The following is a 26,478-nucleotide window of genomic DNA, read 5'->3' as shown; positions in this document are numbered from 1 at the left end:
TTTATATATCAATGATGAAGTATTAACATTGCAACACATGCCAATACGGCCATTTTAGTTTACTAAATAGCAATTTTAAATTTCCCGTGTGTCGTGTTGAAAACGTCGCGGTACGATGACGCGTGCGTTTGACGTCACCGGTTGTAGCGGACATTTGTTTCCAGCCCGATCCAAGCTATAAGTAGTCTGCTTTAATCACATAATTACTCAGTATTCTGGACATCCGTGTTGCTGAATCTTTTGCAATTTGTTAAATTAATAATGTAGAAGTCAAAGTAGAAAGATGGAGGTGGGAAGCGGTTGCCTTTAGCAACACAAACAGCCGGTGTGTCCTTGTTTAAAATTCCAGAAGGTGAAGCTTTACTATGGAACAGAGCAGTCAAGCGAACATGGTTCCCGACAACATGTCAACTGGCAGGTTTCGGTGAGAAAACGGCTCTTACCGTAGCTATGAGCGGAGCTTGCGTCCTCCTGCAGCTGCGGACTATTACCTCCTCTCACCGGAGACACTGGCGGTCACCACACTCATGGCCACACCCCTCCGACTTTCAGGTACCATATAATCTCACTAAAACACTAGTAACACAATAAGCAGATAAGGGATTTTCCAGAATTATCCTAGTAAATGTGTCTAATAACATCTGAATCGCTCTCACTGTCCTCGCCTTTTTTTTTTTTTTTTTTTTTAGTCCTTCACTCTTACTATCTTCATCCACGAATCTTTCATCCTCGCTCAAATTAATTGGGAAACTGTCGCTTTCTCGGTCCGAATCGCTCTAGCTGCTGGTGGCTATGATTGTAAACAATGTGAGGATGTGAGGAGCTCTACAACCAGTGAAGTCACGCGCACATCGTCTGCTACTTCTGGTACAAGCAAGGTTTTTTTATTAGCGACCAAAAGTTGCGAACTTTATCATCTATGTTCTCTACTAAATCCTTTCAGCAAAAATATGGCAATATCGCAAAATGATCAAGTAGATCTAGGGGGGGGGGGGGTTGCCCACATTTGAGGTCCTCTCCAAGGTTTCTCATAGTCAGCATTGTCACTGGCGTCCCACTGGGTGTGAATTCTCCCTACCCACTGGGTGTGAATTTTCCTTGCCCTTATGTGGGTTTTTCCGAGGATGTCGTAGTCGTAATGGTTTGTACAGTCCTTTGAGACATTTGTTATTTAGGGCTATATAAATAAACATTGATTGATTGATTGATTGAAGTATGACACATAGAATGGACCTGCTATCCCCGTTTAAATAAGAAAATCTAATTTCAGAAGGCCTTTAACTCTGGCAAAGTAAATACACCACAATCAAATGTCCACTGTAGAGGACTGTGGTCCCCAGAACAATTTAGTTCAATATTTCAGCCCTTCAGACTTCTAAAGTATTTTTTTGTCCCTGCCAGGGTCCTGTCTGGGCAAGCAGTGGACGGTTGCTGCTCCTCAGCCGCCAGCTCAGCCCGAGCTGGGCAACACAGAGTTAACGGTGCTCAATTTGCTACGAGACCGGCGCGACAGCAGCGGGAGCGCCACCAGCTCCGCCTACCTGAGCAGCAGCCGCCGATCCTCGGGCATCTCCCCTTGCTTCTCCAGCCGACGCTCCAGTCAGGCGTCCCAGAACGACGGCACGACGGCGGCTGCCCACCACCGACGCCTCCACAACCTCAGCTCCACCGACTCCTACGACCCAATCTCCACCGACGCCTCCCGTCGATCCAGCGAGGCGAGCCAGTACGGAGGCGGGTACGGAGCGGGATTCAGCGGGGTACCCTCGGGCGGGGTCTATGGGGGCGGAGAAGTAGGGGGCTCCCGGGGGATGCTTACTTTAACCCCAGCACAGCACTACCACCTGAAGGCCAAGTACGCCGCAGCAACCGGTGGCCCGCCGCCGACTCCTCTACCCAACATGGAGCGCATGAGCCTGAAAGCCCGTATGGCCATGATGGACGAAGGTTGCCCCAACCAGCCTATGCCACCCCTTGTCAGGCCTCACCGCTGCACCGACGCCACCAACAGCTCCATGGGACACTCGGGCTACAGGAGGAGGGTCCTCTATCCCGGCGAGGGGCCGCTGACCGGCAACAGGCGGGCCAGCGATCCGGTGAGGACGCAGCCTTCTTCCGACATTTGCAACCTGCCCCAAGTGCAGCGCTTCAACAGCCTGAGCAACCTGCACCCTCTTCCCCCTCTGTCTCAGCAACACATCCCCGAAATGCGTAACTTAACCTTGCAGAATTACACTCGCTCAGACGGGAACCTGCAGAGAGCCCCGCAGAACCCCTCCTACAACCCCAGCATTGCGGAGCACGCGGCTTTAGAAGCTCTGGCCATGGAGGGCGATGAAGACGCTTACCCGCTGCTTGAGGATGAAGATATCCTCCCTGATGACATGGTGCAGTATCTCCGCTCACAGGTTCAAGCGGAGGCTGGCTCCTACATGCACATCGAGGAGCAAGTAGCCCCCAGGGAGAGAGTGCACCAGTATATGGAAGGGATGGAGCAGACTTCTGGGATGAACTTCCCAGGCAACCACTGCCTGCAGCAGCAGCAGCAGAGGAGGAGCCCCAGCTTGCTTCCCATCCAATGGAACGAAGTCAGCTCCGGGAGCGCTGAGCGGTCTCCTCAGAGGAACTGCGGAAAGTGGTCAGCTCAAGCCCCGACTGAACCTTTTGGCAGGTTTGGAAACATGGTGGTCCAGCAGCAGCAGCAGCAGCATCTGTCACTCGGGTTTCACCACAGTTGTTCCCAGGTAGACCCAACCCAAAGTGCTTGCACCGTCAACCCTGTGGTCAAGCTGGAGGCATCTCCTACGTCCTGCATGGAGATGAGAGGAGCTGCTCCTGATACCTTTACTCGGCCTCACTTCCCCAAGACCACTGATGGACCTTTTCCACCAACGCAGAACCATTTCCAGCAGACCCTGAACAATCGAGTCTCCTGCCAGGTGGGAAACAACCTCCTGCTCAGTCGGGCCTCCATAGACAATCTTCATGATGTCCTTCATCCCAATCAGCAAGGTACAACCATCAATAGGAACTTAGGGAGGAACCACCTCAACCCTTCAAACTGCAGTCAAGTCCATCGGTTTCAGAACGGTGGAAGTCTGTGTCCCCTGAAACTGGAAGCTCCAGAACATGCGTACCTGGAGCAGGACTTCACAGATCCTGTCTCTTTCCAGCAGACAAATCCCAAAGCAGCATCAATCCCGACAGTGGAAGACCACTACTTGCTAGACTCCATCACTGGAGGGCAACTTGGTAACCATGGTGACTCCTCCACTTCGCTTCTATCTCCCGGTTCCGACCAAGTGACCAGCACGGTGGAAGGTGCCGCCGTGCTAGAGGACGGCACCGGTCTGGACTTTGGCGCCATGATGGAGGATGGCTTCGACCAGGGCAGCCTTGTGTCTGTGCCGCTAAGTCCCTCCATGTTCCAAGGGCTCTCCAGGACCTCGTCGCGGCTGACCACCCCTCGCGCCTCAGCCGCCTTCAGCACGGCGGCCCCAGCCCTCGCCGCCGTGGCGCCCGGCGTCAACAACATGGCCATCGGAGACATGAGTTCCCTTCTCAGCAGCCTCGCGGAGGAGAGCAAATTCCTGGCCATCATGCAGTAGATCCCTCATAACCTTTCTCCTCTCTTCTGGTGGACGTGAAGGCAATTAGGGGAAAAACATGTACTTCCACTTTTACCATCTCACATAGAAGTGGGATTTATGATGTATAGATAAATAAATAATTCATTTTATGGAATTAAATCTTTTTCTATGTCTGACAGTGAGAGCGTACTCTCGTCTTCAAACAGTATTCTTCCTGCGTGTTTTTGCTGGTTTAAAAAAATGCATGTTTTCAAGGGGAAATACTGTCCTTAAAGCACAAAGGTGTGTGCTCGCCACTCCAGGTTATTATGTATACAATATCAGGGGGTGGGAACCTGCAGCCCCTGACCAGTGTACCATGCAAAGAAACTGTTAAAAAGCCCTAAAACATTTTCACAAATTTGTTTCAGTGCTGTTTTTGTCCAAATATAAATAGGATAATACAATCACATTCTACTATTTCATGGTGAGGTACTCCAGTGTAAATACAGTAACAGTGTTTTTATATTCTCTTTTTTCAAGGTGCTTTGTGTTCTTAATGGACGCTGACGCTGGCACATTGTTATTTTTCTTTTTTGATCTCTCGATGCTGTACAGTGATGTGTTTTTTATTTGTGTTCTCCAAAGCTCTTAAATTCCGAATGTGCACCACCAAGTATTGCAGCGACGTTGTCACCAGTGTTCCTATATTGCCTTTTTATTATGTTTTTCTTTTAGTAGTTTACCTTTTATTTAGCGTCAAAGCAATGAGGTACATTTTTGTAATATTATTATTAAGTTTTTTGGTACTGTTTTTTTTTGTAGCCGGGCATTGATTGATTATTTTGTCTTGTGTTTTTTTTTTAAAAAAAAGAAGAAATAGTTTCCTTTTAAAGGAGGAGGAAATGACATTGAGGTATGTGCCTTATACATTTCATTAAAGAGAAGAAACACTGCCAATCTTCCATTGTAAATAGTACAAAAAATAAACATGAACATTTATATTAAAATGTCCAATTATGGGAAAAAGATTTGTGAAATGCATTTTCTTTCTTGCTTTCTTACAGTTTTACAGTGTATTTTAAATAACACACACACACACACACACATATATATATATATATATATATATATATACATATATGTATATATATACAAACACACATATGTACATATGTAAATATGTATATGTATATATATGCACATATGTGTATATATATATATATTTATACATGCATATATATAAATATATACATACATATACACATATATATGTATGTATATACATACATATGTATATTTACATATATATTTGTGTATACATATTTGTATATATATATTTATATATGCATATATATGTATGTATATATACATATTTACATAAGTATATTTATATATACTCATATATACACATATATATACATATTTACATGTGTATATATGTGTGTATTTATATAAATACACACACACACACACATATATATATATATATATATATATATATATATATATATATATATATATATATATATACATATATATATATATATATATATATATATATATATATATATATATAAACATGTGTCCATACATGAAACTTTGTCTGTTTTAGCCGAGGACAAATGTGGGTACAAACTTATTGGGGCCAAAAACAGCAGGGACTCTCAAAGGAGCCACTTGGTTCTTTTCTGTCTAACTAAAAATGTTTGTATGGTTTTAATAAAAAAAATGGATATCATATTCAATTGTTGCGGTCTTTATTTATTTTAACTAAAACATAACACGTCCCTTTGTGTCATACATGTACGCTCCTACAGTGAGTATTTTCTATGGACACTAGGAGGCGCTGCTCTGATAACATACAAGAGTATTAATTCAAAGAAGAGTAGTGGGCGTGGTCACCGTGCTTTTATAGGAGCAAGTAAGTGGTTTTGAGAAAAGTATTTTTTTCATATAAGTAACTGTTTAATCTGAAATGTTGTTGAAATTAAGGTTAACATGTTCAAAGAATTTGTAGAAACGGAACATTTAGTCCTTGGAGTGGGTGCGAATAGTTGAAGGAGACGACCTGCTAATTTAATTGCTAGCATAATGTTTGTGTTTTTACCGGGGAAAATAAGTGGACAGTTTTAACTCGACCGAAAACACCAAGTTCGAGAAAGTTTGTATTTTACGTTTTTATTCCCGCTTTCGCACCACGGTGGAGTTTCTGGGGCCGAAGAGTGCGATCAACAGGTGAGTTCCACACACCCATTAAGTCTTCCTGTGCTCCAAATGGCGCACTTACACACTTCAACTTCAACAAGTATACTGTACTATGTACACTTAGTGTGTACTTAATGTCTGAGAGTGCCTCGTTTTTCGTTTATTTTTATGTTTATACTCATAAAAATATGACTGTTTATCTACACCAGGGTTCACCAACCTTTTTGAAACCAAGAGCTACTTCTTGGGTACTGATTAATGCGAAGGGCTACCAGTTTGATACACACTTAAATAAATTGCCAGAAATAGCCAATTTGCTCAATTTACCTTTAATAAATAAATCTATATTTATATTAAAAAAAAGAGGGGGGCGGGGGGGTATTTCTGTCTGTCATTCCGTCGTATATTTTCTTTCCTTTTACGGAAGGTTTTTTTGTAGAAAATAAACGATGAAAAAAAACACTTAATTGAACGGTTTAAATGACGAGAAAAACACGACAAAAAATAAAATAAAATTTTGAAACATAGTTTATCTTCAATTACAACGCTTTAAAATTCAACCAAAAAAAGAAGAGAAAAACTAGCTGGTTCGAATCTTTTTGAAAAAATTTAAGAAAGAATTCATGGAACATCATTAGTAATTTTGATTTTAGAATTTTTATGACATGTTTTAAATAGGTTAAAAACCAATCTGCCTTTTGTTAGAACATATAACAAATTGGACCAAGCTATATTTCTAACAAAGACAAATCATTATTTCTTCTAGATTTTCCAGAACAAAAATTTTAAAAGAAATTCAAAAGACTTTGAAATAAGATTTAAATTTAATTCTACAGATTTTCTAGATTTGCCAGAATATTTTTTTGGAATATTTCACAAACATTCTTCGTCGAAAAAACAGAAGCTAAAATGAAGAATTAAATTAAAATGTATTTATTATTCTTTACAATAATAAACAAAAAAATACTTGAACATTGATTTAAATTGTCAGGAAAGAAGAAGAAGGAATTTAAAAGGTAAAAAAGTATATGTGTTTAAAAATCCTAAAATCCTTCTGAAGGTTGTATTTTTTTTCTCTAAAATTGTCTTTCTGAAAGTTATAAGAAGCAAAGTAAAAAAATAAATGAATTTATTTAAACAAGTGAAGACCCAATCTCTAAAGTATTTTCTTGGATTTTCAAATTCTATTGAGTTTTGTCTCTCTTAGAATTAAAAATGTCGAGCAAAGCGAGACCAGCTTCCTAGTAAATAAATACAATTTAAAAAATAGAGGCAGCTCACTGGTAAGTGCTGCTATTTGAGCTATTTTTAGAACAGGCCAGCGGGCTACTCATCTGGTCCTCACGGGCTACCTGGTGCCTGCGGGGACCGCGTTGGTGACCCCTGATCTACACACTTAATTCTGGACAATTTAACAATTTCAGCAATGTTAAACAATGTGCCATTATCAAAACAATACAATTATTACATCTTGATATCACATACAATTGTTTGTGCAAAATAAAACCAATTGTGCAAAAATACATTGAAAAATAAGCAAGAATTATTCCTGGCTCTCATTCAAATACTTTGGCGTTTTGCCCCGAACTACAAAACTGCATTTAAACTCAAGCATGCCAATCAAATTTTAAGACCCCCTCATTTAAAAGCCAAAATATGTGCAAAAAACACCTTTCTGTTTTTGGATGTGATTGTTGAGCTGTTAAAGTGAGCTGTAGTTAAGAGAAGTCATTTTGAATTGATTGAACGAGGGGTCTCAAAAGTGTAAGCCAAGGTTAGTTGTTTAAAAAATGGGGAAAAATTAGCTAAAAGGCACAAAGTAATGAAAAAAAACTGAAATGCTGATATACTAATAACTAATATTAAATCAACGGTGTGTCTTAATGTACATATTATTGCTGTCAAAATTAACGAGTTCACTTGTGTGATTAATGCCAAAAAGTATTGCATAATCATGAATTACCGTATTTCCTTGAATTGCCGCCGGGGCGCTAATTAATTTAAAACCTCTTCTCACTCCTGCGCTTACCAAAGGCATGCGGTAAAAGTAAGCATGCGCTAATTATTTTAAAACCTCTTCTCACTCCGGCACTTATTAAAGGTATTCAGTAAAAATTTGAGTGTGATGTAAGCTTGGACCTTAAATCCGACTGAGTAGCTCTTAATCTTCTTCCCTTTATGCGATTTCAAATTACCGGTATTGAAACCAGCCTCCTCCATTTTGGAAATGATGACAGGGGAAGTGTCATTCGTGACGTCACAAGTTTGACCAGACGGTAATACTAAGCATGCACTAATTATTTTGGGAAGCGAGTTTGACCCGGCAGTAATTCAAGGCAGGCGCATACTATATGACCTGCAGCAATTCAAGGAAATACGGCAACTAATATTAAATCAACAGTGTGTCTTAATGTATATATTATTGCTGTCAAAATTAACGAGTTAACTTGTGTGATTAATGCCAAAAAGTATTGCCTTAATCATGAATTACCGTAACTTAATTAATCATGCAATTCATTTTGACCACACAAACTCCTTACCTTAATCGCTATAATGGTCAGTGATCAGGTCAACGTGCAAAAAAGAGTGAGAAGACTATACGACTGGTGTGCTCACTGACAAACTTCACTCCAAAATATGTCCTGATAAAACTGTTGCCAACTTTTGTGCAAATAAATGACCTACATTCATTTAAAATGTTTATAAACGTTCCTGGATGACATTCGGACAATAAAATTGTATTTGTGTACAAATATTGGGGTCTTATCTTCAACAATTTTTGGTAATGCAAGCGAGTAATCTCCTGTGATTAATCATGATTAATCCAAATTCCAAAATGTGATTAAAGTGGTTCCCCAAATCCTTTGATTTTTCAGTGTGCGGCACTCGGTGGAAGAAGTTTGGACACCCCTGATGTTTTCTGCAGGTATGGTGGTGGTGGGGGTGCTTTCTCCTTCAATGGTTGCGCAGCATCTTTGGGAAGATGTTGCAGCAGTAATTACATTTTTTTCAACAGTACAATAATGGAATTCACAGGCATCACTCTTTTGGAACAGCTTCCATCCGACAAAACGTTTATGGGTTGATGGCGAGGGAAATCTACAACAAAACAGCATCTTGGAGCCCGTTTAAAAGGTTTGCTGTTGTTCACTTGACTTTTGTATTTCAAAGCTCTGCCGTTTAAAATACACATGCTTTGCCATTTTTAAAACGGTCTTAAAACGTGGGCCTTAAGTGAATTTTATAATAGAGGAACTTTTATTGACAGGACATGCATAGAGCACCCTCTTCTGGTTCTTCTTGGACACTACACTTAAAGTACTCATCAAGCTGTTATAAATGTATTAAGTATGTTGGGTGTGTATAAAATAAAAACAGAAGGTATTTATAATAGGAAACAGTTTTATTACTAAAATTTGTCTTATACTGAGGGTGCGCTCTCTCTCTGTACTACTGTAGTCTTCATTGAAATCACAAGTTTGGGTTGAACCGCCTGTTGGGAGGGAAGTGGCTGGAAAACTAAAGCATCGTCCATGAGACATTAATGAGGGAATATGTACAGGAAAAGGGGCGTGGCCAAGCAGGAGGCACTTAAATCTGCAAGCCTCAAGAGCCAAAACCAGGAGCCAGGGCTGAGAGATGAGGATTTAGAAAGAAAAAAAAAAAGAGAGATTTGGACACCACATGAGCATGCATCGCCACACAATGACTTGTCATTGGGGGGAAAAAAAACACTGCTGGAGACTTACAGTATTTACAGCAATCTTCTTTTAGAACCACTCCCAATGCCACTTAAATTAAACTATGACTGTATCCATGTGTGTGAATGCAAGTTTACAATGGTCAGGCCTTAAAAAAACTTTTAAGATGGGCTACCATTTCATATTTACAATAAAACAATGATGAGGCCACGCAGGAATACATGGAGAACAGAAAAAAACATTCTGAAAGTCTGGGTTCCTGTGAGAGCTGCTTTTAGTGGTTGGTCTCCATAAAAAGGGGAAGGGCGGGCTGGTCAGATCTTCTCCTGGATGAAAGGGTGCTGCAGTGCCTGGTTGATGCTGATGCGCTTGGCCGGGTCCAGCATCAATGTGCCGTCCAGCAGGTCCTTGAGCTGCATCACCTTCTTCCTCTGGTCCTCCGGCAGACGCTGGCCGCCAATCATGTCGGACAACAGGTCTTTGGTGGGGTTGATGGTGCTCATCACTGTCACCTTTTCCTGCAACAGGGTTTTGCGATATAAATAATATACATCTAGCTTTTAATACAATCGCGATAATTCATGTTGATGACACATTCCGGGTGTGTGCCGCACATGACCGCGACAAGCGAAGGAAGACGTCTTCAACACAATGTAGCGTCCTTGCTAGTGGCTAATGTCCATCTATGGTAAAACTTCTAAATCATTAATCCTGCCCCCAATGGTGGAAATAAAGTTTCTTCCAAATAGCATTATCACTGGAGCACAGGCAATAGATCAACATTCTACACTACACATTGTGGGAGGATACAAAGCAAGCATAGCTTGCCACTAAGCAAGAGATGATGAATGTAAACAGTAGTGAGTTGACTGATACAAAGAGACAGTAATGATACCAAGTATAGTATAAGTATATGGCCAGTACTACAGCGATTAAATCTGTATTTCTTGTCAGAAAATCATTGTGTAATTTGTCATTAATCTCAAAAAATAAAGATCCAATAGTAGTTTTTGCTCTTGTTTAGGGAATTAATTAGTGCTTAATTTGTATGTAATAAAAGGGGATAAGGAACTAATTTGAATATGTAATTGATATTGTTACACTTTGTTTAACTGTAGTTATCAAAAATCAAATTTTATAACCCTGAAAAATTTTAATTATCAGCATTGGTATGACCGATACTGCCACGGAAACTACTTGGTATCGAATAAACTAACTAAACAATAGAAGAATAAGTGTTTTACATTTTACCAGAAGTGAAGACATAACCACATTACAACAGAAAGTAACCAGATATTAACAAGTACATTAATGATAGCTTTGACAAAATAATACAAAAACAAAAATGCCGCATACGTCAGCAGCCTTATAACCTGTTTCGAAATGCTTCTGTTATAATTAATATACCAAATAATTTCCATCGATCCATTTTCTACCGCTTGTCCCTCTTTGGGGTCGCTTGAGCCTATCTCAGCTGCATTCGGGCGGAAGGTGGCGTACACCCCGGACAAGTCGCTACCTCATCGCAGGGTCAACACAGACAACATTCACACTCACAATCACACACTAGGGTCAATTTAGTGTTGCCAATCAACCTATCCCCAGGTGCATGTCTTCGGAGGTGGGAGGAAGCCGTAGAACCCGGAGGGAACCCACACAGTCACGGGGAGAACATGCAAACTCCACACAGAAAGATCCCGTGATTGAACCCAAGACTACTCAGGACCTTCGTATTGTGAGGCAGATGCACTAACCCCTCCTCCACCATGCTGCCAAATAATTTATTGTGCTTATATATTGTTACTGCAAGAAGTTGCAATGTATATTTTAAGCTACATTGTCCATCCCAGGATGGGAGTAAATGTTGCATTTCCTTCTTTATGAGGAAAGTTTGAAAGGTTTAGACGTGTGCCAGGCTCTCTTACCCGCTCCGTTACTTTGTCCACTTCGATGTAAAGAAAGTTGAGATTCTGATCAAAGTGTTGGTCTTTGAAGACTCCTTTACGGATCATCTGAGGGCAAAGCAGCACACAATTGCATCATTTGCGGGGAAGCAGGAGGCAAAACAAGTGGTTTGCGATGATGCAACATGTCTACCTTGTTTGGCATCTTGCCCTTGACGTCCATGGCCAGTTTGATCATGTGATTGTTGGAGGATCCCGGCAAAAGGATTTTTCCTGTGTAGAGCTCGTACAGCGTGCAGCCCACCGACCACATGTCGATGCCGTAGTCGTACGGTTTGCCTATGACTGACAGCCAGGGGATGTTAGCAGGCTGAAGAGAAGTTGCTTTCCGACTACAACAAGGCGGAAGGTAAACACTTACTGATCTCTGGAGCTCTGTAGAATCTGCTGACCAGATATGGGGTGATGTCGTTGTCGGCGATGTGTGATGCCGACCCAAAATCGCACAGCTTCAAGATGGTCTTCGACTCGTTCACCTACAGAGAAAAGAGGATGGCCAAATTAATGAGCTGTCATGACTCGGGAAAAGCAGTTGTCTGGTGGGTACCAGGATGTTGTCAGGCTTGATGTCAGCATGCAGGATGTTGCATCTCTTTAGCAACTTCAGGGCCAAAAAGAGCTGCTGACTGTAGGAGCGCACGGCCTTGATGTGCAGTCCCACATCTTTGCCGTACTTCTTCAGCACCTCTCGCAGGTTCATGCTGCCAGACAACACAACACCACACTTTCACTTGTCATAGGAGAAAAGTGAGGTAGAGTCATCGTCTTCATGCTTCTTCTTCTGTGGTACCTCAGCGGCTCAAAGACCAGACAGAGATGCTGCTTGTGGTAGAAATGTCTGAAGAGACGCAGACAGTGGAACTTGTCATCAGGGTCGGCATCGTTCAGCTTCTTGAGGAATTCCAGCTCTTTCAAACCCGTTTTCTGCCTGAGGAACACAAACACAACAAACTCACATTTGTTGTCCAATGTCTTGTCTCCTAAAGATAAACATAATGGAACTGCTCGGACTTCTGTTTTTTTACTTGGTTTTAACCATGTTGAACTGAAAAAAAAATATATGAAAATTTATAGGAAAAAGAAAGTCAATAGCTCACATGAGTTCGTTGTTCCGGATGATCTTGACTGCCACCTCCTGGCCGGCCCTGGCAGTGTCCCTGGCTCGGACCACGTTGCTGAACACCCCCTGGCCAGTGTAGCCGTAGACATCGTAGCGCTTGTCCAGTGTTTCGCCAATGTTCACCCCTTCAAAAACAAAGTTATTGTTTTCTTGTTATTGAGAGAACGGTACCGCCCGAATGTAGCTGAGAAAGACTCCAGCACCCCCCACGACCCCGAAAGGGACAAGCGGTAGAAAATGGATGAACGGAACATTGTAGTTATGTTTTCTTAAAAAAACGGGTTTCCATATGAGTTGGGAAATCACATTAAATGTAAATATAAACGGAATGCAATGATTTGCAAATAATTTTCAACCCATGTTCAGTTGAATATGCTACAAAGACAACATATTTGATGTTCAAACGGATAAACGTTTTTTTTGTGTGCAAATAATCATTACATTTAGAATTTGATGCCAGCAACATGTGACAAAGAAGTTGGGAAAGGTGGCAACAAATACTGATAAAGTTGAGGAATGCTCATCAATCATTTATTTGGAACATTCCACAGGTGTGCAGGCTAATTGGGAACAGGTGGGTGCTATGATTGGGTATAAAAACAGCTTCCCAAAAAAATGCTCAGTCTTTCACAAGAAAGAATGGGGTGAGGTACACCCCTTTGTCCACAACTGCGTGAGCATATAGTCAAACAGATTAAGAACAACGTTTCTCAAAGTGCAATCGCAAGAAATTTTGGAATTTCAACATTTACGGTCTATATCATCAAAAGGTTCAGAATTTCTGGAGAAATCACTCCACGTAAGCGGCATAGCCGGAAACCAACATTGAATGACCGTGACCTTCGATCCCTCAGACGGCACTGTATCAAAAACCGACATCAATCTCTAAAGGATATCACCAAATGGGCTCAAGAACACTTCAGAAAAACACTGTCACTAAATACAGTTCGTCGCTACATCTGTACGTGCAAGTTAAAGCTCTACTATGCAAAGCGGAAGCCATTTATCAACAACATCCAGAAACGCTGCCAGATTCTCTGGGCCCGAGATCATCTAAGATGGACTGATGCAAAGTGGAAAAGTGTTCTGTGGTCTGACGAGTCCATATTTCCAATTGCTTTTGGAAATATTCGACATTGCGTCATCCGGACCAAAGGGGAAGCGAACTATCCAGACTGTTATCGACGCAAAGTTCAAAAGCCAGCATCTGTGACGGTATGGGGGGGCATTAGTGCCCATAGCATGGGTAACTTACAAATCTGTGAAGGCACCATTAATGCTGAAAGGTACATACAGGTTTTTGAACAACATATGCTGCCATCTAAGCGCCATCTTATTTCAGCAAGACAATGCCAAGCCACATTCACCACGTGTTACAACAGCGTGGCTTCGTAAACAAAGAGTGCAGGTACTTTCCTGGCCCGCCTGCAGTACAGACCTGTCTCCCATAGAAAATGTGTGGCGCATTATAAAGCGCGAAATACGACAGCGGAGACCCTGAACTGTTGAACGACTGAAGCTCTACATAAAACAAGAATGGGAAAGAATTTCACTTTCAAAGCTTCAACAATTAGTTTCCTCAGTTGCCAAAGTGAGGGCACGTGTTGCAGCCATGAAATTCCAAGTTAAATATTTGCCCAAAAAAAATGAAGTTTATGAGTTTGAACATCAATTGAATATGGGTTGAAAAGGATTTGCAAATAATTGTATTCCGTTTATATTTACATCTAACACAATTTCCCAACTCATTTGGTTGGGAAATAACTGAATTTCCCCAGGGATCAATAAAGTACTTTCTATTCTATTCTATACGGAAACGAGGTTTGTACATCAAAGTGATTCTACTGTACACACTTATACACACATTCACTTACTGTAATAACCCTCGGCATCGGTCCAGTTGTCCCTGAGGTTTGGATTCTCTTTGAAGTCCTTTCCGATTCCAGCTCCTCTCATCCTAGCACCCTGCGCATTAAAAATACATTTGGTTTAGCTCACTATTGCATTAATACTATTAATATTACCGTACTTTTTTCCAACACTTTGAGCTCCGCAGCTTATGAAACTGTGTGGCTAATTTACGGATTTTTCATCGTTAACGGCCATTATGTTTTGTATTCAACACGGTTTTCATTGAACACCGACAGACACTTAAAAGGTGTATTGTTTGTGCTATTGTGCCATCTTTTGGACAAATTCGCTCACTGTAGGTTGAATATGTAGTTTCTGTTTAATGCCTTGAACTGGAATTAATACCGCCCATAGTGTTTCTGCTCAAAAGGATTACTCCAGGAAACGTTTGAAGTTTTACAATACAACAAACAATTTATACCTACTAAACCATCCCATGTTTGATGTCTGTGTCAAGCTAGCGTTGTTAGCATTAGCGAATATGCTAACACCTTTACAAGTGTCTGTTAGTAGTATTAACTTACAACGGTATTCTTGTTGTATTGTTTGGTATATTCACCAAAACGTCACTGTGGAGTTATTGAGTCTGTTTGGAGAGCTAGCTTCCGCAGCTAGTGGATCCATGGCGATGACTTCTGTTTTGTTTGGTCAGTCGTTTTACTGCCATTTGACTGGCACAGTTTAGAAACAATTAAAGGGTGTAAATAAACATTCCCAAAATCTTTCATACCTGCATGCATCCACAGCTTATAGTCTGAGGCCAATATACGTAAAAATGTTGTCTTCTAAAATTTGGTGGGTGCGGCTTAAAAAACGGCGTGCTCTATAGCCTGGAAAATACGGTAATAATAACTTACAACCGCACACTCACATCAAAGTCAGCTGCAAACATGTCGTCCGACTCTGTGAACATGTCGGGCGCCGATGGCTTCTTTGGGTTGGCCGCTGCAACGACACCAAGCGAGAGAGGTGAGCGTCTGGTAGTAAGACAAAATATCTGCTACATGTGTTGACATACTGTGCCGAGATCAAAACATTCTGCAGGGGCAGACACACACAGCCAGGCTTTGGATAACAAGCCAGCAACTGAATGAACACATGACAGAGAGACTATTACACTGAAAACAGGCATCAAGACCTGCACTATGTTCTTCTCTACGCGTTCATGAAACGGTTCATTCAGTTTCACTTTGGCTTTTAGCGCTTACAGACAAGAGGCATGTTGCTACATTACCGTCTTTCTCCTGGGCAATCAGGTTATGCTTGGCCTTGATGCTGGCCTCGAAGGTGTTGAGGTTCTCGCGTTCATATTCTTTGACGTCGGCGGCGACTCGCTCCAGGATGTCGTCAGGCGACGGCGAGCGGCTGCGTGTGCTGCTCTGCGGGCTGTTGGGTTCCGACGCCATGTTGCTGTCATCGTTCAACACTTTGTATTTCTGTGTGGAGGACAGTTTGACCTGAACTGTTAGTTCGCGCTCACAATAGGTCGTGCAAGTATTTAAAAAAAAAAAGAAAAGGAGCACTCGTACAAATACAGATTTTAACCTTTTAATTTGCATTTTGCTCCTAAAATAAATCCATCCCAAAGTTTATAAAAACTACAGTAACATTTTCACACATCTGTATAGTACGTTCAAAATAAACTTAAAAACATAGCCATAACTGAATGGACAAGTGATTGATGCTGAAGTGTCATTGAAAACTGTTCGCTGCAGAGCTCTGTGTGTCACTCCTCCATGTACACAGCCTCACTCCTAGCTTACACACTAGAAAGTCTTTAAAATGGAAGAAACAACGACTTATAAGACTATGGCCTGATTTAAACAAAGGGCCATCAGACTGATACATAACACAGGACCCCGAGAACACACTAATGGATTATTTATAAAAACATTTGATTTAAAACTACCAGATCTCATCCAACTCAAGACTGCCCAAATGATTTATAAAGCAAGTAAAGATTTACTTCCAACAGGGTTACAGAGAAGATTTTTACAAAGAGAAGGGAATTATAATTTAAGAGGAGAACTACTTTTTAAGATCCAATATTGTAGAACAACGCAGAAACGAATGAGTATAACAATAGCAGGGGTTAAAATATGGAACTGTTTAAAGGATGAAATAAAACACAGCACCAACATAAACCAGTTTAAAAAGCTTTTTAAATCATTTATCATTAGTAAATATAAGAAAGAAGAGCAAACATTGTTTTAGAAAGACAATAATATATAATATGTATATAAATACAATTTATGATTCCATAATTATACATATAGGTTATATTAAAATGTATATATTACCACTTTATATGGAATTTAAATAAATTGTGTATATATAATATATATATATATATAAGTGTACAAATGTATATGTTTGATTTAAATGTTAAACTGTTTATATGAGACGTGTGCTACATATATGTTGCTTATATATTGTTTAAAAAAAAAGTAATATAAGTGAAGCATGTTTTAGATTTTATATATTTTGAATCTTGTTCTTGTTGTGATGGGGTAGGTTTATATAAATAAGCGTTGCTTCAACCTACACCCTTTCGGCTCAATCATTGCTCAAATGAGTGTTTTTTTTTTTTTTTTCTTTTCTTGTTGTTGTTGTTTTATGTGAAGATTGCCGAAATAAAATACATTGATTGATTTACTAAGATCCAAACACCCCGTGATAATCATCGTATGAAAGCAACAAAATTGTGTGTACTATTATTGGGCGTGTTGCTTGTGATCTTCTTACACTGTGTGCAATTGAAAAGTGGTTCGGACCCCCTTTTTGAAATTACAAGTTTGCGTGTACAATCTAGGGCATCACCACAGAGACGTTCTCAATTACTGCACATTTGTGTTATCTCACTCCTGTACCTCTGGCGTTTTGTTATGTTTTCAAAAAACAGAAGACATCTACCACTTTTTATAGGAATTTTAGAAGCAGTCGTGCAGTGCATCTTCATTAACACTACTTTTTTTCTTTACCGCTGAAGGTGCATGGGAAAAAGACTGCACTTCCAGCCATCCCTCTGTCTCTTTCGGGGCCACGGGGGGTACTTACTGAGCAAAAATGCATACTTCAAGAAGTTTTTGTTCAATAAATATTCTAATAATATACTTTATATTATAAGTGAAAAAAAGAAAACGTAAAATAAAAATACTGAAGGTCTCCAAAATGCATCAGCTGAATTTATTTTAATCAACCCTTTTAAGTCATGTAACAGCTATAAAATTAGGTGGCTGAATGGACGGTATGTCTAATATCTTGTATTTCTACCGTCCAAAATGTTGACAGCCCCGCAGACGCCCCCACGGACACCGACGTGGTGGTACTGTCGCGGGTGGTACCGCACTGGGGAAAGTGCGGCACACGGGCCACTCTGCGGCCAGTCGCGGGGGCCCAAAGGCCTGGCGGGATTTTGCCACACAGGCTGAGGATTCTTTTCTGCCCATCGTCTGTCTTTGTAGCAATAGAACTGATCCTGCAGCCATGTGTGGACCTGTCAGCTTGCACGTGCTTCTGACAAGTGCAAAATAAAATGTAAAATAGTTTTTGCAAAACAGCGATGAGTGTTGATATTTACATAGCGCGTGCTAAATAATTATATTTGCATGTTCTCCCATATTGTGGACGTTTTGATGATCAGCATATATTTTTGGAATATTAATAAAGACAGACACTGAATTGATTGTACGCCTTATTCCGCTCACTTAACAGACACAATCCACTTTGCACGTTTTATAATACCAAGTAGCGTATAGTTCTAACTTATATCTATTAGTAGACTCCATATGGAAGTGCTTAAAACTACAACATGGCTGACAGGGAGAATACACAGTCAAAGTGGAGGCATATACATCTACACATGAAACTACCATTTCAAAAAAAGTTACAGATGTTAAGATAAAGTTTCAATAAAAAAACGTGACTCTTATATTTGTGTTTAACTTTGTCCAACCTCACTTTAGGAACATTTCTTCTGCCAAGGAAACTATATTGTGCAAGCCAATGATAATTGCCTGTCCCCGTGCGTGTGGTTTTCTTTGGGTACCCCAGTTTCCTCCGACATTTCAAAAATATTTATGTTGAGTTCATTGGAAACTGCAAATTGTCCATAGATATGAATGTGAAGGATTGTTCTGTTTATATACACTATGTTCCTGCGATTGGCCAAGCTAATTTGAGTTAGATTGTCTATGAGCTAGTCCAGGGGTAGGGAACCTATGGCTCTAGAGCCAGATGTGGCTCTTTTGATGACTGCATCTGGCTCTCAGATAAATCTTAGGTGACATTGCTTAACACGATAAGTAATGAATAATTCCGCTGGAAATCACAGTGTTAAAAATAACGTTCAAATTATAAAACATTCTCATGTATTTTAATCCAACCATCTGTTTTCTATCGCACCTGTTCAACAAGTTGCATTAATGTTAAGAAATATTATATTTATTATTGGTTGGCTTTAGAACAGGGGTCGGCAATCCAAAATGTTGAAAGCCATATTGGACCAAAAATGCAAAAAAAAATCTGTCTGAAGCCGCAAAAAATTAAAAGCCATATTACATACAGATAGTGTGTCATGAGATATGAATTGAATGATGAGGATTTAAAGGAAACTAAATGAGCTCAAATATAACTACAAATAAGGCATAATGATGCAATATGTACATACAGCTAGTCTAAATAGCATGTTAGCATCGATTAGCTTGCAGTCATGCAGTGACCAAATATGTCTGATTAGCACTCCACATAAGTAAATAACATCAACAAAACTCACATTTGTGCATTCATGCACAACTTTATGAGTTTGGTGGACAAAATGAGACAGAAAAAGAAGTGGCATAAATCACCGCTGAGAAAGTCGGAGAAAGTTATGCATGTAATAAACAAACTAGGGTGAGTTCAGGGACCGCCAAAATTAGTAGGACAGAACGGCGCTCGCCAAATACTCGAATCAGTGAAGCATGTTTAGTATAAACATTATGCTTTATAGCAATTAGGGAGGTTTGTGTCATGTTTGTCCTCCTACAGAAACCAAATTAAAACGAAAAATGTTTTTTCCCCTCATTTCCATTTTTCATATATTTTTGAAAAAGCTCCGGAGAGCCACTAGGGCGGCACTAAAGAGCTCCACAGCCGCGTGTTGCCGACCCCTGCTTTAGAATAACAATGTTATTAAAAAGAATAAGAGACTTATTATACTCTAAAAATGTTGGTCTTACTTGAAAATGCACGCATTTAATTGTATTCAGTGTTAAAAAATATTATATGGCTCTCACGGAAATACATTTTGAAATAATTGGCTTTCATGGCTCTCTCCGCCAAAAAGGTTCCCGACCCCTGAGCTAGTCCATTGTATGTTAGCATGAAGGTAGCTCAACCTTCATCCTGCATACCTGTAATGCTTTTTTCAGTTTATTCCAAATTATATAATTAATCTAATGTGATTCCTACATGCATGTGCACTTCATGTGTAAATGTAAGGACTTTATTTAGTGTGGTTAGTTTTACCGTGACTTCATTGTGAAGAATATCAACAAAACACTTTTTTTTTTTTTTTTTTTTTACATCTAACTCAAAGGACTGTCTTCATATTTGGCAATTTACCTTGCAACATTCAAGCAGGGCAGAATAAAGTGTAGCCTGTGTTACCTTTTAAAATAAGCAGCAACAATTGAAACTGGATTGAACTAAGAGCACAGTCTACCAAGTTAAATTTCTTGAGTTAAAGCTGATTGTTATTCTGATGATATAAGAAAAACACGGTAATAATATTATTAATGGTAATATTAATAACCTAACACTAATATTTGTTATACACACCCAACATTTTTGTTTAGCCTTTTTAAGGAACATATACATCATGGTAAATCAAAATTATCATGTCATCAATGATGATGTCATATTGACCATGATCCGAGGCACAACCCCACGTGTATAGTGGCAATCTTGGGGAAACCCTAAAATGTCTTCAAATTTTGCAAGTTATAGTATATCTAAGTCTGGCAAAGCCCTTAAAAATGTTTTTGCTGACAGAAAAAGATTAGTAAAGAATAACAGGAAGAAATTAAATATCTTACTGGTGTTGGATATTGCACTTATTAACATTTTGTGGATGTTTTGTTTAGATAGTTTAACGTATATTGATTGACATTTATTGTATTGTTTGAGTATTTTAATGTACAAAATGCAAACCTCAATTTTTATGCATGCAGCCCTGACTAGAAAACCTCCATGGTTTGTATAACTGACCTGTACAATGGCCATGCGTTGCTGTCTGCGCTGCTCAATCAAAGCCTCTTCATCGATCTCCTCGCCATCAAAATCATCTAACCTGCAAATAAAAATATGAGCATTAGTATTTCATAGCCCAACGAGCCAAAACGTGGTAAACTGTAGATTTTGAGATGTTTTAACGCACACGTCTTCTCCTGAGGACTCCTGGTCGACCTTCATGCCCTCCGAGAGGCTTCCCTTGAACTTGTCTTCGTCTCTGCTGCGACGCCGCCTCCTCTCACGATCGCGTGACATGGAGCGTCTGTACTGTCGGAGTCTCCCGTAGCGATCTCTGTCCCCGGACCTGATGTTCAAGAAGGGAGCATTGTTAATGACGTCACGGCAATCTTCCAACATGAGTCTGCCTGAGTACCCGCACCGGTGTCTCAGTGGAGACCTGCTCCGTCTGCGAGGGGACGAGCGGGAGCGTCGACGGGGGGATGGAGAACGTCGTCTTAGGGGCGAGCGACTTATCCTGCGGCGTACGGGCAACTTGGGGCTGTTGTCTCGCGACCGGTCTCGCCCTGGCCCACCTTCTGGTCGCAGTCGCTTCCTGTGTGAGGGTCAAAGCAGGAGTCAAACGATGAAACATGGCAGCGAAGCAAGGTGACGTCAAAGACATTTTTTGACCAACCTGAGCGGTGACTCCTGCCTCTCAGCGTCCCTCCTCCTGACGTCCGGTGAACGGCTACGCCCTCTCCTCGGCGGCGACCTGGCCCTAGGGACGGGGGACTGGCTCTGCTTCATGCGATCTGCGGCGCCGGCCGAGGCATGGCGGGAATGGCGAGGGGAGGGGCTACGCTTTTTTACAGGGCAAGGAGCCGGCATTCTGTGTGGCGAGCGATTCTCCTTCCCAGACGATGCATCCTTTGACGGAGACTTGGTCGGTCTTTTGTCGGTGTCGGAGCGACTCGGCCGCTCACGTACAGGTGATTTGGACCGCGGCCTTGCTTTTTCCTGAACCGGCCGCTCGTCCCGATGCGGTGAGGGACGTTTCTCAGGGCGACTAATTTTCTGCTCTGCTCTCCAGCTGGGTGGGGAAGTAGACTTCCTGGCTCGTTCCTTGGACCTATCAGTGCTTTCTGAATGTTTTCTCTCTTTTGAATCACTCCCTCCACGCGCTCGGTCTTTGGCGCTGATGTCTTTCTCCTTGTTGCTTTTGCTCACCTTATCCTGTTTGGACTCTTTTACAGGCCGGACCGTGGCCTTGTTTGGACTATGGCGCTTGGAGGCAGTCTTACTGGCCTCTGTCGATTCCCTTCTAGCTTTACCACTTCCCACTCCCCGGGGAGATATGGCTTTCCCCAAGCTGCCTCGCTGGCGCTGTTCCCCGTTTCTGACCCGATCCCCATCTTCTTCTGATCCGGAGTTATAACCCTGCAAGATGAGGCCCATTCCTGACTGGACCTTGCCCTCCATCAACTGGCTGTCCAGCTCGGCTTTGATCATGGCCCTCTGCTTCTCCAGGTCTTCCAGCACGGCTCGGTCATCCAGACTCGGGTTGCCCGAGGAAGGGGAGGAGTCGCCTTTCTTTTGGCCAGAGGAGGCGAAGATGGCAACCGCAGAGGGAGAGGCACCCTCCTTATTACGCTTGTGTTTCCTGTGTTTGTGGCGATGCTTGCGTTTGCGGTCCTTGTCCTCGTCTGAAGCGTGCTTGTGTTTTTTGTGCTTACTGCGATGTTTGTGTTTTTTCCTCTTGTGTTTGCCGCCACTGCTGTGATGTTTGGGGCCCTCCTGTGGCTTCTCGCCGTTGGTCTCGGCCTCATCCTAGGAAGAGAGGAACATAGATCACCTACCACCCTTAACTTGTAATTGTTTAAATGCAATCTAACACAACTTTTAAATAATGGACACAGGATACAACATAGAGGCCCTATTATGCAAAATGTTCCACCTATTGGTACCTGCTGTTGTGTATTTGGGATCTGCATATGTCACAAAAATGTTGAATCAAACCGTGGAGGAATTGCGGAAATATTTATAAAACAATTTTGCCTTCCTTCATACTTAGGGCAAATTAGTTTTTTTGCGATTAGTCCAATTTGGTGACGTTTTTCCAAAGTGTGATGTCAGCGGACTATCCATATGTTATAAATTTACCCAAAGTGCTTTGCGCGAGTCCGCAATTGTAGTCCAACGATGTAGAGTCAATAAGTTCCTTTTTCGCTTTCCTCTTGGGGCAGAATGGCTCGTACATGGACATGTATCTTCCGCAGTTGTCTTTTCAAATACAAAGTAGTGTATAGTTCAAACTGAATTTATCAGCAGACTTGCTATGGAAGCACTAAAAAATACAACATTAAAAGCCTACTAAAACACACTACTACCGACCACGCAGTCTGATAGTTTATATATCAATGATCAAATTTTAACATTGCAACACATGCCAATACGGCCGGTCTAATTTACTAAATTGCAATTTTAAATTTCCCGCGAGGTATCCTGTTGAAAACGTCGCGGAATGATGACACTTATGTTTACGCGTGCTTGTGACGTTATTGGTTGGAGCTGGCATGTTCTCCCAGCACCACACACGGCCAAAAGTCGTCTCTTTTCATCGCATAATTACACAGTATTTTGGACATCTGTGTTGCTGAATCTTTTGCAATTTTTTCAATTAATAATGGACACGTCAAATGAGAATGCTGTTGGTGGAAAGCGGTGGATTGCAGCTGCCTTTTGCATCCGAAACACAGCCAGTGTTTTTCGTTTATTGTGAAGCTTCAACACAGAGCGGTCAAGCGAACATGTTTCTCTACGTCAACCAGCAAGTTTTTGGACGTGAACATTTATTAAGTCGGCTCTTACCGGAGACTTGAGTGGATTATGCGACATCAACCTGGAGCTCAAAAAGGCAGCTGTGATCTTGGCTCCTCGGCTTCTCTCAGAGACACTGGCGTTCACCGCAGCCATTCGACTTTCAGGTATGACTTTATAATCTCACTAAAATACTATTAACACAATAAGCAGATAAGGGATTTTCCAGAAATATTTTAGTAAATGTGTCTAATTACATCTGAAGGGCTCCCACTGCCGTCGCCTTTACTTTATTTAACTTTCCTCCTCCACGAATCTTTCATCTTCGCTCAAATTAATGGGGAAATCGTCGCTTTCTTGGTCCGAATAGCTCTTGCATGATTATAAACAATGTGAGAAGCCCTACAACCCGTGACGTCACGCGCACAGCGTCTGCCACTTCCGGTAAAGGCAAGGCTTTTTTTATTAGCGACCAAAAGTTGCGGACTTTATCGTCGATGTTCTCTACTAAATCCTTTCAGCAAAATTATGGCAATATCGCGAAATTATCAAGTATGACACACAGAATGGACCTGCTATCCCCGTTTGAATAAGAAAATCTCATTTCAGTAGACCTTTAATGACTGGGAGAAGACGCTGTGTAATACTGCGGCATGTAAATAAGGCCACTCACAAAGGAGACTGTAAGACAGCGACTTGAAACGGTTTGTAAAACAATCCATACAAAATTTTGACAAAGGAATCATCATTACAAGGAAGTGTTTTAACTGTTGGAAATTATCATACTAGCCCTTTACCTCTTCTTCCTCCTCCTCTTCAGACACATCTCCACTGTCTTCATTACCGCTTCTCTCTTGGTTTTCCATCTCCTGTTTCCTGTTCAGTTCAGAAAACAAATGGATATATACAAAGCGCAGACCCGTAACCAATGGCAACCAAAACAATACTGAGCAGTGAATAGAAAAACAAACATCTAACCTTTTTTTGGGCGACTGATGTTTGACAATTAGGTTCAATAATAAATTTATTAGCATTTATTTTCACGCTAGTCGCTAAAACTCAGTGGATTTCCTTGCTCGTGGTTCGATTTCTCTATACTTTCCTGCGGTTACGAAAGACGCGGAGTTTTGATTAAATAAGTAATGAGGATTAGTCAAAAATACAATAAAAAAAAGATTCACAACTGCGCTTACATGTGCTACAGTGTTGATGTGCTCCTTAATTTGCAGTCTCTAATGAAAGGTGGCCACTTTATTAGGCACCCAAGTCAAAATGGGGTTCAAGCATTAGCTCCCACATGCTAACCCATCCTAGCCATCAGAGGCATGACTCCACCACAATCTAAATGAGATATGTGAACGTTATATAACACAAATGCTGTATTAGAATATGCAACATAGAAAATCATTTACGTACAAACATGTATTTTGCGCTTAGTCAAACTTAAATGTTAGCTAAGCTAAGCTAAGATCATTGCCGATTCCTGGCAACAGTGTTAGTCAACCACTGCTGGCGAGCAAACGATAAAAAAATGCTGGGTATTTAAGTTAAAAATCTTATATATGCTCCCCTGTAAAAAACGCGAAGGTAAAATACTCACATGTGCTCGTTGAAATTATTCATTCTACTCGCCGTGATATCCATCTCCACATCGGCCATTTTCCACAAGCGAGCAAGCCCTTCTTCTTCTTTGCCAATAAACAGTGATTTGTCACTAGACCGCCCCCTCTTGCACAGGCGGCGCGCCGCATGCCACGAACATATATCAACTCTCCTAATTCTCCAGGAGGGGGCGGTCGTGCACCTCACCAACCTTTTTGAAACCAAGAGCTACTTCCTGGGTACTGATTAATGCGAAGGGCTACCAGTTTGATACACACTTAAATAAATGGCCAGAAATAGCCAATTTGCTCAATTTACCTTTAATAAATAAATCTATATTTATTTTAAAAAAAGGGTATTTCTGTCTGTCATTCCGTCGTACCTTTTTTTTTTTTCCTTTTACGGAAGGTTTTTTGTAGAGAATAAATGATGAAAGAAACACTTAATTGAACGGTTTAAAAGAGGACAAAACAGGAAAAAAAGAAAATTAAATTTTGAAACATGTTTTATCTTCAATTTCGACTCTTTAAAATTAAAAATTCAACCGAAAAAAGAAGACAAAGACTAGCTAATTTGAATCTTTTTGAAAAAATTTAAACAAGAATTTATGGAACATTATTAGTAATTTTTCCTGATTAAGATTAAGATGACATTTTTTAAATAGGTTAAAATCCAATCTGCACTTTGTTAGAAGACATAACAAATTGGACCAAGCTATATTTCTAACAAAGACAAATCATTATTTCTTCTAGATTTTCCAGAACAAAAATTTTGAAAAGAAATTCAAAATACTTTGAAATAAGATTTAATTTTGATCATACAGATTTTCTGGATTTGCCAGAATTATTTTTTTGAATTTTAATCATAAATTTGAAGAAATATTTCACAAATATTCTTCGTCGAAAAAACAGATGCTAAAATGAAGAATTAAATTAAAATTGATTTATTATTCTTTACAATAAAAAAAATACATTTACTCGAACATTGATTTAAATTGTCAGGAAAGAAGAAAAAGGAATTTAAAAGGTAAAAAGGTATATGTGTTTAAAAATCCTAAATACGTTTTTATGGTTGTATTTTTTTTTCTCAAAAATTGTCCTTCTGAAAGTTATAAGAAGCAAAGTAAAAAAAATAAATGAATTTATTTAAACAAGTGAAGATCAAGTCTTTAAAATATTTTCTTCTATTTTCAAATTCTATTTGAGTTTTGTCTCTCTTAGAATTAAAAATGCAAAGCGAGACTAGCTTGCTAGTAAATAGAAAAAAATAAATAGAGGCAGCTCACTGGTAAGTGCTGCTATTTGAGTTATTTTTAGAACAGGCCAGCGGGCTACTCATCTGGTCCTTACAGGCTACCTGATGCCTGCGGGCAC

General features: G+C 40.6%; 2 protein-coding genes and 1 long non-coding RNA gene across 5 annotated transcripts in view; 2 read left to right on the top strand and 1 right to left on the bottom strand.

Annotated features, from left to right (window-relative positions):
* gli3 (GLI family zinc finger 3) overlaps positions 1-4,600 on the top strand; it is a 173,785-nt gene extending 169,185 nt beyond the window's left edge. Inside the window, exon 15 of the mRNA XM_061921678.1 lies at positions 1,402-4,600. Within this exon, the coding sequence (XP_061777662.1) occupies positions 1,402-3,608 (2,207 nt within the window). The 3' untranslated portion in view covers positions 3,609-4,600. The remainder of the gene's footprint in view (positions 1-1,401) is intronic.
* An 836-nt stretch (positions 4,601-5,436) lies between these two features.
* On the top strand, positions 5,437-18,154 carry LOC133569388 (uncharacterized). Of its 3 annotated transcripts, none has more exons than XR_009809802.1 (4): positions 5,437-5,807; positions 8,654-8,703; positions 8,794-8,912; positions 17,765-18,154. It is a non-coding gene; the product is annotated as an uncharacterized LOC133569388 (long non-coding RNA). The 3 variants fall into 3 exon arrangements; XR_009809803.1 differs by lacking the exon at positions 17,765-18,154 and adding an exon at positions 17,463-17,630; XR_009809801.1 differs by lacking the exon at positions 17,765-18,154 and adding an exon at positions 9,046-9,172.
* Positions 9,162-25,229, bottom strand: prpf4bb (pre-mRNA processing factor 4Bb). Its single transcript, XM_061921677.1, has 16 exons — positions 25,104-25,229; positions 24,301-24,379; positions 21,381-22,513; positions 21,126-21,299; positions 20,892-21,050; positions 20,723-20,804; positions 15,708-15,909; positions 15,345-15,418; positions 14,437-14,527; positions 12,540-12,687; positions 12,233-12,370; positions 11,990-12,143; positions 11,804-11,918; positions 11,576-11,727; positions 11,404-11,490; positions 9,162-9,996 (listed from the first exon to the last, which is right to left on the bottom strand). The coding sequence occupies exons 1-16, from the start codon at positions 25,160-25,162 to the stop codon at positions 9,793-9,795; spliced, it is 3,051 nt and encodes a 1,016-aa protein (XP_061777661.1). The 5' UTR covers positions 25,163-25,229; the 3' UTR covers positions 9,162-9,792.
* Positions 25,230-26,478: the final 1,249 nt, after the last annotated feature.

The sequence above is a fragment of the Nerophis ophidion genome, linkage group LG15 (genome assembly GCF_033978795.1).
Source record: "Nerophis ophidion isolate RoL-2023_Sa linkage group LG15, RoL_Noph_v1.0, whole genome shotgun sequence".
NCBI lineage: Eukaryota > Metazoa > Chordata > Actinopteri > Syngnathiformes > Syngnathidae > Nerophis > Nerophis ophidion.
Note: the sequence above shows the minus strand (reverse complement) of the source record. Positions and strands in the feature narration are given on the sequence as shown.

Coding starts and splice junctions, on each gene's coding strand:
- prpf4bb (XM_061921677.1), bottom strand. CDS start 25,162: ATGGCCGATGTGGAGATGGATATCACGGCGAGTAGAATGAATAATTTC. Junction 21,300..21,380: donor AGGCAGGAGTCACCGCTCAG/GTTGGTCAAAAA, acceptor ACCCTCACACAG/GAAGCGACTGCGACCAGAAG. Junction 14,528..15,344: donor TGTTTGCAGCTGACTTTGAT/GTGAGTGTGCGG, acceptor TTTAATGCGCAG/GGTGCTAGGATGAGAGGAGC.